The sequence below is a fragment of the Styela clava genome, chromosome 10 (genome assembly GCF_964204865.1).
Source record: "Styela clava chromosome 10, kaStyClav1.hap1.2, whole genome shotgun sequence".
Taxonomy (NCBI): Eukaryota; Metazoa; Chordata; class Ascidiacea; order Stolidobranchia; family Styelidae; genus Styela; species Styela clava.
In genome coordinates this window covers 12,625,097-12,641,724 of record NC_135259.1, presented here as the reverse complement: position 1 = coordinate 12,641,724, position 16,628 = coordinate 12,625,097, and the positions used below count along the sequence as shown (strand labels likewise).

The 16,628-nt window shown below is 35.1% G+C and overlaps 3 protein-coding genes and 1 long non-coding RNA gene across 4 annotated transcripts; 3 read left to right on the top strand and 1 right to left on the bottom strand.

Annotated features, from left to right (window-relative positions):
* The first annotated feature begins 603 nt into the window (after positions 1 to 603).
* Positions 604 to 2,656, top strand: LOC120337717 (contactin-associated protein-like 3B). Its single transcript, XM_078117035.1, has 6 exons — positions 604 to 835; positions 938 to 1,005; positions 1,464 to 1,542; positions 1,740 to 1,887; positions 1,989 to 2,127; positions 2,534 to 2,656. Exons 1-6 carry the CDS (start codon positions 604 to 606, stop codon positions 2,654 to 2,656), a joined length of 789 nt encoding a protein of 262 aa, XP_077973161.1.
* Positions 2,657 to 2,724: 68 nt separating this feature from the next.
* Positions 2,725 to 4,654, top strand: LOC144428170 (contactin-associated protein 1-like). Its single transcript, XM_078117036.1, has 4 exons — positions 2,725 to 2,816; positions 3,362 to 3,474; positions 3,904 to 4,029; positions 4,185 to 4,654. The coding sequence occupies exons 1-4, from the start codon at positions 2,725 to 2,727 to the stop codon at positions 4,442 to 4,444; spliced, it is 591 nt and encodes a 196-aa protein (XP_077973162.1). The 3' UTR covers positions 4,445 to 4,654.
* A 1,034-nt stretch (positions 4,655 to 5,688) lies between these two features.
* Positions 5,689 to 12,151, top strand: LOC120337715 (putative methyltransferase DDB_G0268948). Its single transcript, XM_078117034.1, has 2 exons — positions 5,689 to 5,808; positions 6,360 to 12,151. The coding sequence occupies exon 2, from the start codon at positions 9,932 to 9,934 to the stop codon at positions 10,808 to 10,810; it is 879 nt and encodes a 292-aa protein (XP_077973160.1). The 5' UTR covers positions 5,689 to 5,808; positions 6,360 to 9,931; the 3' UTR covers positions 10,811 to 12,151.
* Positions 12,152 to 12,294: 143 nt separating this feature from the next.
* LOC144428171 (uncharacterized) lies at positions 12,295 to 13,893 on the bottom strand. Its single transcript, XR_013478168.1, has 2 exons — positions 13,395 to 13,893; positions 12,295 to 12,765 (listed from the first exon to the last, which is right to left on the bottom strand). It is a non-coding gene; the product is annotated as an uncharacterized LOC144428171 (long non-coding RNA).
* Between the last annotated feature and the right edge of the window lie 2,735 nt (positions 13,894 to 16,628).

Genomic DNA, 16,628 nt, shown 5'->3' with positions numbered 1-16,628 from the left:
TTCCCCCTTTTTGTTGGCGTTAAATAGACGTCCCAATGAAACATGCTTATTAGGAAAGTAGGAAAGATAATCACCAAAAACGGATTATTTCAATAAGTTTTATTAAATTTTTCTTAATGTGCAACATTGATATTATACATATGATAAGGAAAAAGCAAAAAAAAAAAATTATTATCTGGATTCATTTCCAATTGTTGAATGTACTTCTATTCTCAGATATAAATTGGCCACACCCAATGCGATTTACTAAGCAAAAACCTATTTTGGAAGTATGAGCAAACGAATAAAACGTAAAATGGGTTTCAAAATAAAATTTTCAAGATTGATTTGTACACTCTGCTAATATGAGTCTCGTTCCGAAGCAATTTATGTTAGGAGATTTCGAAAAATATATAAAAACTCTAATGCACAAGCACTATTCTACCAGAGTCGTTCTGGAATGAGGTCAAAGTCAGTACATTTTGGTATTATGCAATTGAAAGCAATATTTGCTCGGTAATGGGAATACTTGCAACTGTCAAACCGATAGTTGGAAATGACTCGATAACGATACAAATATAGAAGTAAAATCAACAACTTGCCTCGTAATATTTAAGCAACTCAATGTGTTTTTTCTCACCCCCAACCCCCCAGCACGTACGCCCTCGGCAAAAATGTATAAAAGAAGCATATTACTCCTCGAAGTCACATACTTTTATCCGGGATTCACACAACTGCAGAAAGGGTATGCAAGCGATTAATATGTCCCGATTGAGCATTCTGCTGATTGCTTTATACTTTTCGGCAACTAGAACCAAAGCTGACGATGTTTTGCCGTATGAAGAATCTGGTGTGGGTTAGTATGTTCGTCATTTTGACATGTTTTTACATCTGAAACTTCGCAAGGTATCGATTTTTACCCGTTATCATATTTCTGATCTACCGCTCTTCATTGCAGATTCAGAACCGGTTGAGGAACAGTGCTGTATCGATATGCAAACTCAAATCGATGAATTAAAAGGACACGTGAGTGTTAATATATGATTAAAATTATCATGTATCAACACGAAATTTTAGTTTATTTTCCATCACAGAAATACAGATTTATTGGTACTCCTGAAGTATGCGCACCAAGATGTCGCATAACCTGAACCCTAACCTGGACACAACCTGAGTTCAGGTTGTGCGCCATCTTGGTGCTCATACTTCAGGAGGTCCGATTTAATATTACATTGCAGACAAAAAAACTTACAATTTCAAAATAGAAATATGCCAATCTACGCAGTGATCACCATAATACGCCAAATAAAATGAATAAAACCACAACTTCGCGTATTATCATTTACATTTCCCTTGATTGATGACGATAATAGACGGAAGCCATTGCAGGTGGTGAACATTCCGGATTTTGAGTTGTTCACTTCATACAAATTTTTGGATAATAAATTAATTCATAATACCATTTTTACAACTTCCAATTGAAGGTCGCAGCATTGCAAACACAACTGACGAGCTTGCAAAGTAGAGTAGAACAAATAGAAGAAACAATCAACTACACAGACCGTAAGTTGCGCAATGGATCAATCTTATATAAATTATTGCTTCTTTCATTCAAATTTAAAACTTTTTTGAAGCGTCTTTCATTCGATTTTATAACAGCTAACTCTTGTGACTACATCTTCAAATAAAACAAACCATAATTAACTTTTTAATAATAACCAGTCAATTACAACAATTCAGTTTTGTGTCTATATTTAAAGCAAAAATATCATGCGAACACTACAAACTCAGTGGCTACGATTCCGGATACTATGAAATAGATCCAGACGGTCCCAAAGGTTCTATACCACCGTTTCAAGTTTACTGCAACATGTCATCAGATCCAGAATGGGCAGTTACGATGTTGGGGTAAATTGGATTAAGCATTGGTGTAATTATTTTCTCGAGCAAGTGGCTCGATTATATAACTAAGCCATCAAGTTTTTCTCAAATATATTCTATTAAATTAGACATAATTCTGAAGAAAGGACGTACGTCTATGGCTGCCAGGATCCAGGTTGCTTTTCTCATAACATCACATACAATCAAACCTGGGAACAAATCCAAGCTGTCATGTGGACATCAAGATCCTGTCAACAATATCTGTCGGTAAGTTACTTAAAAAGTTATAAATAGAAATAAATACTTTAAAAAATAATCGGTTTCATGTTAATCGAGTTTTGCATTCATGCTTGCCAGCTTTGGGTGTTGTGTGAATTCATTCGGAACTTCCCAACAAAAGTTTTATATGAAAGCTCTCTACCATCCCAGATAATTCTTGTACGACTTGACAAATACAATTAATATGAAACGAGATGAGACAAAAATCAACAGATCAATTAAAATGTAAATGTTTCTGAATTTGTATTCATATGCTATGTTCCAAACTTACATTCGGTATATTATAAAAAAATATTTGGGTAAAATACATCGTAGGTTTGTTGGTAACATTTGTACTATATAGTGCCTACAAATGTATAAAGTACATCACTATTTGTTTCAATATGAAAAACAGTACGAATGTCTTGGATCAATGCTGTTCTCTTACAATGATTATGCGTGGTGGGTGTCGAGAGATGGCGAAGAGCAACATTACTGGGCTGGAGCCGATCCAGGTTCAAATTTAGTTTACATTTGATCATTCGTGTTTTACTTCCAAGATTTTTTAATCAGACCTAAAAAAAATTGTATCTGGCAGGAAGCAATATGTGTGAATGCGGAAAAAAAGGAACATGCGAAGGGAAATCCACTACTTGTAACTGTGATAATAATGACTTAGTTTGGAGACAAGATGACGGGTAAGTCGCCAATATACCCCAATCAAACCATATGTATATATATAATTATCAAAGTGATATCGGGGCAATCTCAAGTGTTGAAGATACAATTTTTTTTCCAATAGTATTCAACCGCAAGTGTAGATGATGCCATTTAGTAATGAATCTGTTAAATAAGTGCAATTTTGTAAGTGACTGTTGTTTGGACAAACATGAAGTTTTTTGTATGCTTAACAATTTACTCTCTCTCTCTCTCTCCCTCTCAAAAATAAAAAAAAGGACCCAGGTCATTTGGAAACTCTGAAGAGAACATGATTTTTGTGCAAGGATTCCCACATTACCAAAACTTCCGGTTACAATCATACACAAACAGAAGTTAAGAGTTACATAAAGTTTCTCCATTTTCGTAGAGGTAATTAAGAAATTCGTGGATCAACCTGTACGTCCAAAATCGCTTGTGATTGAAAAAGCTCATACCTGTATCGTTTTACCAGTTCATCACAATGAGTAAACCGATATTAATCACCAGTTACTGCCAGTTGCTTGATTATTTGAATATATTACAGGTATATATCTTCGAAGGATACTTTGCCTGTAACTCAGCTCTTCTTTGGAGACGTTTTAGGTGCTGAAGAAAGGGGATATTTTACTCTTGGAAAATTGGAATGTAAAGGACAAGGTATTTATCCCAAGTTGCTAAGTCGAGACACCAATTCTATAATAAACTGTGAATAAAATATTAATTGAAGCTAATTGAATATGCATTAAAAGAAGAGACAGATAAAACAGGTACCCAGATCATATTCGAAATGAAATCTAGAACTATTTTCATTTCAATGCAATTGCAAGAAGAATTATTTTTTAATGTACATAAACATTTTTACTTTTATCATTTTATCTCTAAATTCAAATTTAATTAGTTGACTTATATCTTCCCGTGAGTTACAACGAAATAAGTGTGATTTTCAAGCTATTCACACGTGTAAAAGGTAAGTAAACAGTAGAAACGTTAGTGTGCGAGAGCAAAGGTATTTCTCTTTGCTACGGTGAAGTTCATCTGATACAATTAATTCTAACATATATTTCGACCGTTTTTTTAAAATTTCAGTGAGCACCAAGGATTGTGCTGGTCTCAAGAAAGACGGAAACCCATCAGGAAACTATACAATAGCTCCTGGTGCTGGTGTTCAACCGTTTGAAGTTTATTGCGATATGGATTCTTATCCTGGAACAGGTCGGTACAGATCGGGAATCAGCCCAGATGAGCCTAAACTATTTATGTATATATCTTGTTTCATTCTTTTTCAACTTCAGAAGTTAATAATATAAGATACAAGTAATTGCACTCTTGTTGAATCCAACCTTCATCATAATCTTATTTTGGGACAGGGATAACAGTTGTACATCATGATAAAGAAAGTAAGAGTTCCCAACTTACTTACAATACTGACAACGATATTAAAGTCAACTACAATGTAACTATGGAACAAATTAGTGCTCTTATTAACGGATCCAATTACTGCGAGCAATACATTGAGGTCAGCTTTTACTTTTTACTTCAAGCAAAGGCTTTTCGCGAATACTATGGTCTGGGAAAGTTTAAACAATCCAAAATATCGAGTAGCTACAACACGTCCCACGCGTTCTGAACAAACAACCCACGTTTTTTTTATAGTGATCGTCAAAAGCTCATGGTCATTAATTAAAATGTTATTGAACACGAAGTTTGCTACGAAATGGAACGTTTTGCCAAGTTGTTTCTGAGGGACTTGTTATTGTGGTTAATGTATAATTCTCAATATTCAAAGATGGAAGTCGCTATAAGGCTATTAATATCTTATTTCATACTTACCCCCAGTTCTACTGGGCACGTTATTTCACCCAAAAATGTTCTATTTTTACGATAAGTGCTGGTGTTGCGTCAGACCAATCCGCCATCTTTTTGTTAACTCCGATGCTCACTACTAAGCAAGGCGTTACCTCTGCTAGTATGAATTGTTACGACTCTGAATGCTCAGATAACTGCATATTTCCCAATTAGTGTGAAACTCCCTCAGAGGAGAAATTTCGTCTTTCTTGGTAAAGAATTTTGCTTTGTATTAGCTGTATTAAAAATAAGATTTTTTGTTACATAGTGACATCATTTCTATTGTAATACTCGTTTGTGCACACATTACAAACTACTTAAAAACTGTAATGAAGCGAGAGGATCGTTTCGTTATTATGTTGTTGTTGTTGGTATTCTTGTTGTTGTCGTGAAATAAATCACCTTTTACTTCAACTACTAGACCAATTAGCTTGAAATCTTTAGTGGTTAGAGATTGTTGTTATCGGCAGAAGTCTATTATTACTTTTCATGGGTCCTAAATTTTGTATGAATTCTATGAGATCAGATATTTCATCCAAAATTTCACTTTTTTATTCGGGGGAACACCGTTTTAATTCTGTCATGCGGTACGTCCTACGTCAACGCTGTCCTCCGTTTTAATTTTGCGAACTCGGTTCTGTAAGCTTTTGCGACATATTTCCGTATGATTCGCGTGGGTTACCGGCACTGCGGTTTGCGCTCCTGTAGTATGTGAACCAAGATGGTGGACACCGGAACATAGTATGTGGTGTACCAGGTTAGGGTTAGTCCATAATTTTATTACAATTTTCCTTTTTTTTAAATTCTATTACGAGTTTGGGGACTAGACCAGTGGCTCCCGTGGTATTTGTACTTAAAATTATGGCCTAACCCTAACCTGGTACACATATTACGTTCCGGTGTCTGCCATCTTGGTTTACATTGTACGGGAGTACCCTGCGGTTAGGTATTGATTGGCTCTTCGTATCCATATATTTGAGTTTCGCTATCTTGTTTTAATTTACGACTCTGTTTAGTGGCAATGTCGTAGAACGGGAATGCTGTACGGCGGATACACTTGGTGGATTTCGAGACAAGGAAACAATATGACGTACTGGGGAGGAGCTGATCCTAATCATGATGGATATTGTGCTTGTGGAGAAACAGGTGGGCATCACTATTCACAACCCCTGTTCAATTCTATTCCCCATCATTTATTCAATGACTAACCTGATTACCTGACGATCTCACCATTTATTACATATTCTTCATTATTCACATGATTGTTGCAATTTAAACAACTTTTGTCTCTGTTGCTGCAATTCTAATCCACTATGTGGCGTCACTTTCAGTCTTTTTTATTGTCCGAAATTAGTAGCAAGACGTATTAAATTTGACAAATTCAATTTGTGAAAGTATACTGTGATTTGAACCCCAAATAGATTTGATTGTTATTTTGTTTGAACTTTAAACTATTCACTTCAGTAATATTAAGTTTCTTGTCGACATCTAGAAGAAATAAAAAAGTTACCTCTATGACTATTTCGCGAACGACATTTTAGCCCAGCTGGCTTTGACTTGTGCAAATTGTTGTTTTTTTAAATCGTCTTGGTCAGTGTAAGATATCGGTCATATTGAAGCGAATCTATTTCTGCACTTGTCGCCAACTCTGACGGAACTCAAAACGTAATCTGTCATAACTATATCATTCACTTCAGGATCTTGCCAGCCTGGCACTACTTATAGTCACAAGTGCAACTGTGATTACTACGGTTCGTCTCCAGATCGAGTCGATGCTGGATATCTTTATGATAAAAATGTACTTCCAGTTACTGGAATGCACTTTGGATTCTATTATACCTCGACATCGTATTTTGGATACTACACTTTAGGACCATTGAAATGTTACTGAAACATTGGTGCCGCATCAATTATTGTGACAATAATAGTAGACGTGATGGTGTAAAAATAATACGTTTAATTTTTGTGCTGTAGGTTGAGCCTTGAAAAATTTTAGAGAATAAAATCATCTTCCTAATTATTAATATTATTTTTTATTTGTTATGGAGTTGTTTTGCTCAGTATCAGAAAGCATTAAGAATATTAGCTGATTTTGAAGCCATGAATTACAATCTGTTAGCTCTCTTGCTACTCGGGTCGAAAGTTATTTGTGTTGACACAAATCAGAAATTTTCATTTGGTGCTTTGCAAGCAATTTATGATATTAAAAAAGGTTCTGACAAGAAAAGGTTGACTACAAAATATAAAGTTACGAAAAAACGATCAAGGAACAATTGGGAAGGGGTGGCGCAATCCTAAAAATGTCACGTGAGCGAAGATGTTTGGTGTCAGCCAAGAACAGTAAAGAAACTTTTTAGTGGGAATATTTTCTTCCTCATAACTTTTGACTGAAGCTAAACCGTAATTTGGGTTCCTTCTTGAACTCGACAAACTCAGGTTAATTTTTTTAGGAGAAATTTGTTCGAACTAAGTTACCCGCTCTCATTCATAAGAAAAAAAGACTTCCGAGCAATGTGATTCGCCGTTCAAATTAACAAATCAGGAGCGGTGGTGAATTTAACATATTTGATTTATTTTCCAAAAATGGGCATAACAATACCCTCATCTATTCCGTAACTATTGAGGGCTCACAGCCAAATGAGAACAACGGCTTACGACTGATATACGCAATAAAAACTCTTCAATTTGGATTAATTGTACTTTTCGATCGTTGATGTTAATCAATTTTTAAATGAATGGCGAACGTGCAACAATAGCCAAGGTTGATGCAATATAATTATTCTATAGTCTGATTATCATTATCAACGTGAAGGTATTGATTATAATTCGTTTTGCGTTTTTCTAAATACTAGTTAATAAAATCGCGTTATTGTAAAATCAGTTCAAATTGTTATGTTCAGGTTATTAGTTAATGATTCGGATTTGACATGTCGTCATCTAAAATTTATCGATATTATGAAGGTAGCAAATTATGTTTATCCTACAATCGCATTCCGTAAAACTCAGAAAGAGAAACATTACATGGCTTGAAAACTGTTTGAATTGAGTGTTTTCTTTTCGCAAATTGTTTGGTACATTTGAATGTTATATTGACATATGTGCATTCTCGCTATAAATTGACAACAAAATGAAATACGGCGATCATTTTTTAACAAATAAAGTGTAAATTTGTTAGGTAAAAATTTTATCATTTTTATCGAATTAAAAAAATAACGAATGAAAAAAAAATTGCATATTTCACATATTATTTCCAAAATACTGAATTGCCCAAAAAGTGATTTTATAATATATAATATTGAAACGTTATATTGTATTAATGTTTGAAGTATGAAGGATAACAAGCTGTCTAAGTTACCGACAACATTAATCATGAGATCTCGAATTCGAGGCTCAGTCAGATTATAAATAATCCAACTAACTAACGTAGTTGCTGCCGTTTGTTATTTTCATTGTTCTTGTTAATGACGAAAATGTCAAACACAAAATACAATTTCTTTTTCTAGCTTAAAGCGTTTTCATTGTCTCTAGAATTTTTTTTATTGCGTTCTCTTTAAGTCCATCTTTTTTTTTTATCAAAAAGTCTGAGTTAGTCTTATATTCATGGCGTCACTTCGGTTGTGATGCATCAAAATATTACTTCTTCAATAAGCGTGTATGACGTGGTGTAGTATTCAGCGATCAAACGAATGACTAACGTGTGATTATCATTGTTACGAGATATGTTTGCCTATATAAATATGTTTTCGGATTAATTCAGATGAAGAAATAGCATTCACCTTAAGAGGTTGACAACTGTCTGATTTGTGTAGTTTTCTTTTAGTAAATTGTATTGTTATTTTTGGAATTCTATTGAAATATGGGCTTTTTCACTGTAAATACTTTTATAATTTTACTCTATTTCGCTCCATCTCTTGGACATCTGAGAATGACAACCAATGGCTGATTTTAAAAAAAAATTTTCTTTTGTATTTGATCCAATCCACAAACCTGTTGTATACACTCTGCGGTATATTCTCACATGGTTGATCAATATCAATGTGCTAACGATTCAAGCTGACGTGTAGTTGGATCGTTCAGAATTTAAATCTTTCGCAATTTGGTCGTGACAAATAGACAAATCTCCCTAATTTATTCTACGTGGTCGTTTAAGGATGTTTGGCAGCTCTCTTTTCCGAAGTTTAATTATTGCATTACTTTGTCAATGAGTTCTATGTGAGCAATTAAATAATTTGAAAGACATTTCAAAATTTGGCATCACTTTTTTTTTCGTCTAGAGCAGGCATGTCCAACCTTTTTAGTGTGGCGGCCACTTTCACATGGGGAAAATTATTGCGGCCGCAAACGTTTTTACCGAACTTAAAAACCAACCCAATTCTGATTTACGTCAGAATTTGAGCGTCACTAACTCAAACGTCTAGAATTTTCAAATTATACGACTTCAAACTCAAAACGGCGTATTAGGCATACATCGTTGTCTTGAAACTCTTCTCAATCCTTTTGATATTTCCGATTTTCGTCCTCAAGCTTCATCTATCGTCAACTACCATCGATAAAACCCAGAATCGGTATGACCTCGATGACTCCACAATGAGTTCATTGTCGCCACAGATGTTGCAAGTTTGAGTGGCCCTGTGTAAAATCATGTTCTGAGGCGCTTAACAACGCTTTTCTTATGGCGGAGTCGCGTGAATTTATAGCCTAAATTCTATTAAGATTTGATATCATACCAGGAAATTTTCTCATGTTAAATATGTTTATATGTCTGTATTTATATAAAAACTTCAAGTGGGCCGCACGAATTCTTCCTGTGGGCCGCATGCGACCTGCGGGCCACAGATTGAACATCCCTGGTCTAGAGTCTAGAGACATTAATGACAGATCACGGCCAACCGAGTACGACGGCTGATGGTGGCTGTGAATAAATTCAATAGAACAAACTGTTAAGATAAGTAATTTATAAAAAGTTTAACATGTACACGGTGGTACATATGGTGTAAGTGCAAAAACAACCGGCATATATTCAATACAATTAACTTGTATTATGTGTTACATTCGCGATGATCAGTATCAACGTGCTGAATATTCATTAATGGAATTGATGTTGTTCAAAAAAAGTTAACCGTGACTTCTGTGACTCGTTAGTGAGCACGAGAACTGCAACTTGCGTGCCAATGAAATCAATTTGAGTAACTGATGTCGAAAATAGGAAAAAGTACGGACTCAATTCATGAAGTACGAGTTTGGTATGAAGCTGTTAACGCGATAGGATATGTTGCCAGCTAAAATTTATCGATATTATGAAGGTAGCAAATTAGCAAATTTGTACATGGTAAGTCGACCAACATATCCTACAGAAATATTGGAATCTGTTTTGAAGTATTTGAAAGACGGAATCAAACCTAATTGTAAACCAAGAAAAATGATTGACGTTGGATGCGGTAGCGGCCAGAACACTCATATGTACTCACATCATTTTGAATCAATTCTAGGTATCGATATCAGCGAAGCTCAAATACTTTTAGCAAACAAAATCAACACAAGCGAAAATGTATGCTTTCAACTGGTTGATGATAATCTGTTACCCGTGGAAGATAGTACCATCGACTTGGTAACGTGTGCTTGTTCCGCGCATTGGCTTGATATGGAAATATTCGAAAGAGAATGTGAAAGAGTTTTAAAGCCTGGTGGATGCTGCGCAATATACACTTATGTTCCTATAAAAGCAACTAAAGTGACTCAGAGTAATGAAGGAAACATTAAAAGTATTTCTCTGATAGAAGTACATCGTGATTATCTGAGCAATGTGAACGCACACCACCGTACAACAGTGGCGTTCGATTTCTATGTCGAAATTTTTAAACAACTGAAAAATAATACAAAAGAGTGGATCAGTGGAATCAAAAGCAATGCAATATACACTATGTCAGAATACAAAGATTTTTTTGCAAGTATGGGCGAATATCACATTGGTAACTATACTTCATGCAATGATCCGCTTGACGTTCTCGCAAAAAAAGTCAAGAAACTTCTAGATGTTGAAAATACTGCAGATGAGGAATTATCTTTCATCTTGACATATGTTTATCCTACAATCGTATTCCGTAAAACTCAGAAAGATGAAACATTACATGGCTTGAAAACTGTTTGAATTGAGTGTTTTCTTTTCGCAAATTGTTTGGTACATTTGGATGTTATATTGAAATATGTGCATTTTCGCTATAAATTGACAACAAAATGAAATACGGCGACCATTTTTCAACAAAAAAGTGTAAATTCGTTAGTTAAAAACTTCATTTTTATCGAATTAAAAAAACGGATGAATTTTTTTTTGCATATTTCACATATTATTTCCAAAATACTGATTGAATATCTATATCTGAAGTTGACCATTTTACAAAATTGCCCAAAAAGTGTTTTTAATCTATGGTATTGAAACGTTATATTGTATTAATGTTTGAAGTATGAAGGATGACAAGCTGCCTAAGTTACCGACAACATTAATCATGAGATCTCGCATTCGAGGCTCAGTTAGATTATAAATAATCTGATTAACTAACGTAGTTGCTGCCGTTTGTTATTTTCATTGTTCTTGTTTATGACAAAAGTGTCAAACACAAAATACAATTCTTTTTCTAGCTTTAAGCGTTTTCATTGTCTCTAGAATTTTTTTTATTGCGTTCTATTTTAGTCTGTCTTTTTTTTTATCAAAAAGTCTGAGTTAGTTTTATAATCATGGCGTCACTTCGGTTGTGTTACATCTATTTATCATTTCTTCATTTAGCGTGTATGACGTGATGTAGTTTTCAGCAATCAAACGAATGACTAACGTGTGATTATCATTGTTGCGAGATATGTTTGCCTCTATAAATATGTTTTCGGATTATTTCAGATGAAGTAATAGCATTCACCTTAAGAGGTTGACAACTGTCTGATTTGTATAGTTTTCTATTTGTAAATTGTATTGTTATTTTTAAAATTCTATTGAAATATGGGCTTTTTCACTGTAAATACTTTTATAATTTACTCTATTCCGCTCCATCTTTTGGACATCTGAAAATGACATCCAATGGCCGATTTAAAAAAAAAAAATTTCTTGTATTTGATTCAATCCACAAACCTGTTGTATACACTCTGCGGTATATTCTCACACTGATGATCAATATCAATGTGCCAACGATTGGGACTGACGTGTAGTTAGATCGTTCAGAATGCAATCTTCCGCAATTTGGTCGTGACAAATAGACAAATCTCCCTAATATATTCTACGTGGTCGTTTTAGGATGTTTGGCAGCTCTCTTTTCGAAGTTAAATTATTGCGTTACTTTGTCAATGAGTTCTATGTGAGCAATTAAATAATTTGAAAGACATTCAACTGTAAAAGACAGTATTGAACTTCATATAATTGAGGCTTTAAAAATTTGGCATCACTTTTTTTTTGTCTAGAGCAGGCATGTCCAACCTTTTTAGTGTGGCGGCCACTTTCACATGGGGAAAATCATTGCGGGCCGCAAAGGTTTTTACCGAACTCAGATACCAACCTAATTCCGATTTACGTTAGAATTTGAGCGTCACTAACTCAAACGCCTGGATTGCACAACAATTTTGCGGGTTTCTGAACACAAGATGCCCGCACCATGGACCATGAAATTCAATTCAGCTTTTATGCAAAATGCACATACATTGGCGTGAAAAATCACAGGAAATAAAATAGAGTCAGCATTTTTTCTTTAACTAATTCGAAACTTGCTTTTGATTGTCAATTCTTAACTGTTTCATACCAACGGGTAGTTTTGGTATAGCACAATGTAACTAACTGGCTTGTCAAATTTTCGATCGTCAGCTTACTCCTATGCTTCGACTTCATAATTTTCAAATTATACGACTTCAAACTCGAAACAGCATATTAGGCATACATCGTTGTCCTACAACTCTTCTCAATCTTTTTGATATTTCCGATTTTCGTCCTCAAGCTTCATCTATTTTGTTCCACACATACCGGTGGAATTGGTTTTGTGGTTCGTCAACTACCATCGATAAAACACAGTACCGGTATGTGACTTCAACCTCGATGACTTAGTTCATTGTCGCCACAGATGTTGCAAGCTTGAGTGGCCCAATGTAAAATCATGTTCTAAGGCGCTTAACAACGCTTTTTTATGGCGGAGTCGCGTGAAATTATAGCCTAAATTCTAGTAAGATTTGATATCATACCAGGAAACTTTCTCACGTTAAATATGTTTATATGTCTGTATTTATATAAAAACTTCAAGTGGGCCGCACGAATTCTTCCTGTGGGCCGCATTCGACCCGCGGGCCGCAGGTGGAACATCCCTGGTCTAGTGTCTAGACATTATTGACAGATCACGCTAACCGCGTACGACAGATGACGGTGGGTGTAAATAAATTCAATAGAACAAACTGTTAAGATAAGTAATTTATAAAAAGTTTAACATGTACACGGTGGTACATATGATGTAAGTGCAAAAACAACCGGCATATATTCAATACAATTAACTTGTATTATGTGTTACATTCGCGATGATCAATATCAACGTGCTGAATATTCATTAATGAACTTGATGTTGTTGTCTGGTTTGTGTGGATATTCAACTGTAATTCTATGGAAATCTGTGCTTTTTTTACTGTAAATACTTCTATAGTTTACTAAATCTATCGAACATCTGATAATGACAGGAAATGGCTGATTTTTTAAAAACCTCATCCACACAAACCTGTTGTGTACACTCTGTAGTACATTCGCACACTGATGATCAATATAACGGTGCTAACGAGGGATTATTATTGAAGCTGGCGTGTAGTTAATCGTGCAAAATTTCAATCCTTCGCAATTTGGTCGTGAGAAATAGACAAATCTCCCCACTATATTCTAGCTGAATCGTTTTATGATAATTGGCAGCTTGTTTTTTGAAGTCTAATTTTTGCATTACTTTGTCACTGAGGTCGACTATTGGATTGCATAAAAATGCCCGAATTCAAGAATAGAAAGTCGATATTTGAGCTACTTCACAGCAAAGCGAGAGAGCAGACGACGACACAGTTTGAAGCCTTGAAAATGAAATATTTTCAAGTTTTCTATTAAATCTATGTCATTATTTGAGTAAGGTCTTAAGACTCTACAAAACTTATAAGCAACCGCCATTTTATTAAATACACGGCCCGTTCCAATATAAGTTTCATTGCGTCTTAAGAAAATATTCACAGATGTTTCAATGCAACACTGTAGAAGAAATTTAAGCATTGCGGTTATTGAGACATATCGGAAAAGGTAGAATATGATAACAGCCCTTTCCGTTATGTTCCGAAGACCACATCCCAGCACGTATTGGATTTTGTTCCATACTTAGGCAGATTGTAGAAATTGAAGCATAGCTGTGTTCCACAAGCCACTCTTCATTATTTAAATGTGATTTTTGATTTCCTAAATTATACCCATAAAAAATTGTAGAAATTGAAGTTTCGTGGCCGTTGAGACATACCGGAAAAGACCGAAGATGAAAACAGCCATTTCCGTTATGTTCCGAAGACCACACTCCAGTAAAAGTTATGTTTAGTTTACCTGTATCTTGAAAATTATAAACAAATTTTTGGATTGTAGAAATTGAAGTACCGCGGTCATTGAGACATATCGCAGAAGGCAGAAACTGGGAACAGCCTTTTCCGTTATGTTCCGAAGGCCACTGTCCAATATTTTCTTCTTGCATCTCTGATAGACGGTGTAATCACATTGGACATGATGGAATTAGCTGAGTTTTATTTCAAACAGCACTTTCCGCCATGTTCCTTTGTGAAAACCCGAAACAATCGTTGTCTTACTTTAAAACAGTATTAACAAAATACATATGACTTGTAGTAGGAGACAGTATTTCCTTCGTTGTGGATCTTACCGGAAAGGTCTTACATAATGTCCCTCAAATCCGTTCCAAGTAAGTTCCAATACGAAACCAAATATGGACAATTCAAATATAATTCTTCTCTTTTCGTTGCGTGAAAGTCCTCAATTTGCTTTGAATCTTATTTGAAACTGCCATCTAAGACACGGCCTGTTTCTAAATAAGTTTCAACGTAAAGATCGGAAAGTAGGAATCGGAAAACGGGTGAAAGCAAGATGAGCGTACATTAGGACATAGCGGACCAGGCGGAACACCTATACAATAACCAGCCGTTTTCGTTATGTTCCGTAGTAAACCTCCAAATATAGTGAGGTAATCATAGTTGAGGTGATATAGTGAAGATATCCGAGATCAACTCACGTTAGGACATTTCAGAACGAGCTGAATACTATAGCAGCCCTTTCCGATATGTTCCGAAGCGAGGTATCAATTTTCTTGTCTGCGTTTCTTCATAACATTGACTTATAGTAAACAGTATAACTAGTGTTGTGTAAGTTGTACTCGCAGTAGGACACACCGTAAAGAGCTAATGATATGAAGACAGCTCTTTCCGCTATGTTCCGATGCGAATACCCAAATTACGAGCCGATGTCTAAATTTATATTCGTTTGATGATAGTCAAATATTCAGTCGGGATCTTTTAGAAATGGGTTTCGGAATATTTGTTCGAAAAACAAAACCCGTTCCAGAAAAGTTCCAAAGCGAATTATAAGATGAGTTTGAAAATGCACAGTTCTAATACTTACTTACATAAGGTGAATTCATTGTGATAGACCGATACTTGCTGATGCCAATAGATGGAAGAGGTCTTCTGCTTGGGATGAACCCAAGTGATTGATGTCATTTTCGAATTCGAGCTGGATTATAAAGCAAATGGCTCGCACTTTTTCGTCTATGCAATCTTCCGTCTGGAACATCGGAACTACCTGATCATTTGTTATCGCTCGCACCTTGAGACTCGGCGGTATAAACTCTTATCATTAATTGTCGCGCTTTAATCAAGATAACAAGCGGGTTCGCACCGGGGATTCAAGTTCTTGTCACCTGATATGTCCAACAGATGATTATATCAGAAAGTGGCGTAAGAGTAAACAATAGCTTCGCGGCTATTTTATTCTTTTCAACTTTAATTTAGCTTCTGAGAAATGTACGAACTGAGGCATACTTGCATAATGTTAATTCCAATATCCCAATACGCGCCTTCATTTCATCACTATTTGTGATAAAATTCAAAATTGTTGTCCCAAATGCTAATGCTTCGAAGATAAATACATCTCTGATGAAGTCTTCTCAAGCGTGTGTTTTATAAGATGTTGGCACTAATAATTGTTCACTTCAAATAATTCACATCGTAAATAAAAAGAAACATTTCAGATGTCCAGATGCACACATAGCATCAAAATCACACGCACAAGTAAACTAAAATACCTGGACTTGAAATGAGAGCACTTTTCGACCAAAGCAAGGTAATAAATATTTGGCAAGTCCAAGAATTTTTATGATATGAAAATTAAAAAAGCAATACTGAAAATTTCCTTCTACACCATGTTTGAGAAATACATTATATAAAAAAATCCGTCAAAAATACAGTAAGGCGACATAGAAGTTGACTTTTGTTGCCGTTTTAGGTGAACTAACAATTATTTCAATTTCAAATTGTTATAATTAGAATGTATGTATGTATGTTTATTCGTCTCGTAATAGTGATAAAAAAATAAATGAACGATTATTATTATTTAAGACGGGATGCCTGCACAAGACCGTACTGGCCTAAAACACAAATGTGCGGCATGCACCCTTTTTGACAAATATAAAACAAAGAACATTAGATTAAATATGTATAATATGGTCCCTTATTTAGACAGTTGTTCAAGGTGGGGCAATGGGTCGTTTGGTGTGGTGAAAGTGGTAAGGGTGGAGTATACAAAACTGTTTATACAGGGGAGTTTATAAGACAAGACAATATATATAAATAGAGACAAAGTCTAATGAAGCTGAGTATGCACTCAGATGTTTTTAGTATCTAAATGAATCAGAGAGCATTATTCAAATATA

What these genes read in the sequence shown, in the direction of transcription:
- LOC120337715 (XM_078117034.1), top strand. Translation starts at nt 9,932, where the DNA reads ATGTTGCCAGCTAAAATTTATCGATATTATGAAGGTAGCAAATTAGCA.
- LOC120337717 (XM_078117035.1), top strand. Translation starts at nt 604, where the DNA reads ATGTGTTTTTTCTCACCCCCAACCCCCCAGCACGTACGCCCTCGGCAA. An exon ending in TCGATGAATTAAAAGGACAC is followed by an intron (nt 1,006 to 1,463) that starts GTGAGTGTTAAT and finishes TTCCAATTGAAG; the next exon opens with GTCGCAGCATTGCAAACACA. An exon ending in TGGGCAGTTACGATGTTGGG is followed by an intron (nt 1,888 to 1,988) that starts GTAAATTGGATT and finishes CTATTAAATTAG; the next exon opens with ACATAATTCTGAAGAAAGGA.
- LOC144428170 (XM_078117036.1), top strand. Translation starts at nt 2,725, where the DNA reads ATGTGTGAATGCGGAAAAAAAGGAACATGCGAAGGGAAATCCACTACT. An exon ending in GTTTGGAGACAAGATGACGG is followed by an intron (nt 2,817 to 3,361) that starts GTAAGTCGCCAA and finishes AATATATTACAG; the next exon opens with GTATATATCTTCGAAGGATA. An exon ending in ATTGGAATGTAAAGGACAAG is followed by an intron (nt 3,475 to 3,903) that starts GTATTTATCCCA and finishes TTAAAATTTCAG; the next exon opens with TGAGCACCAAGGATTGTGCT.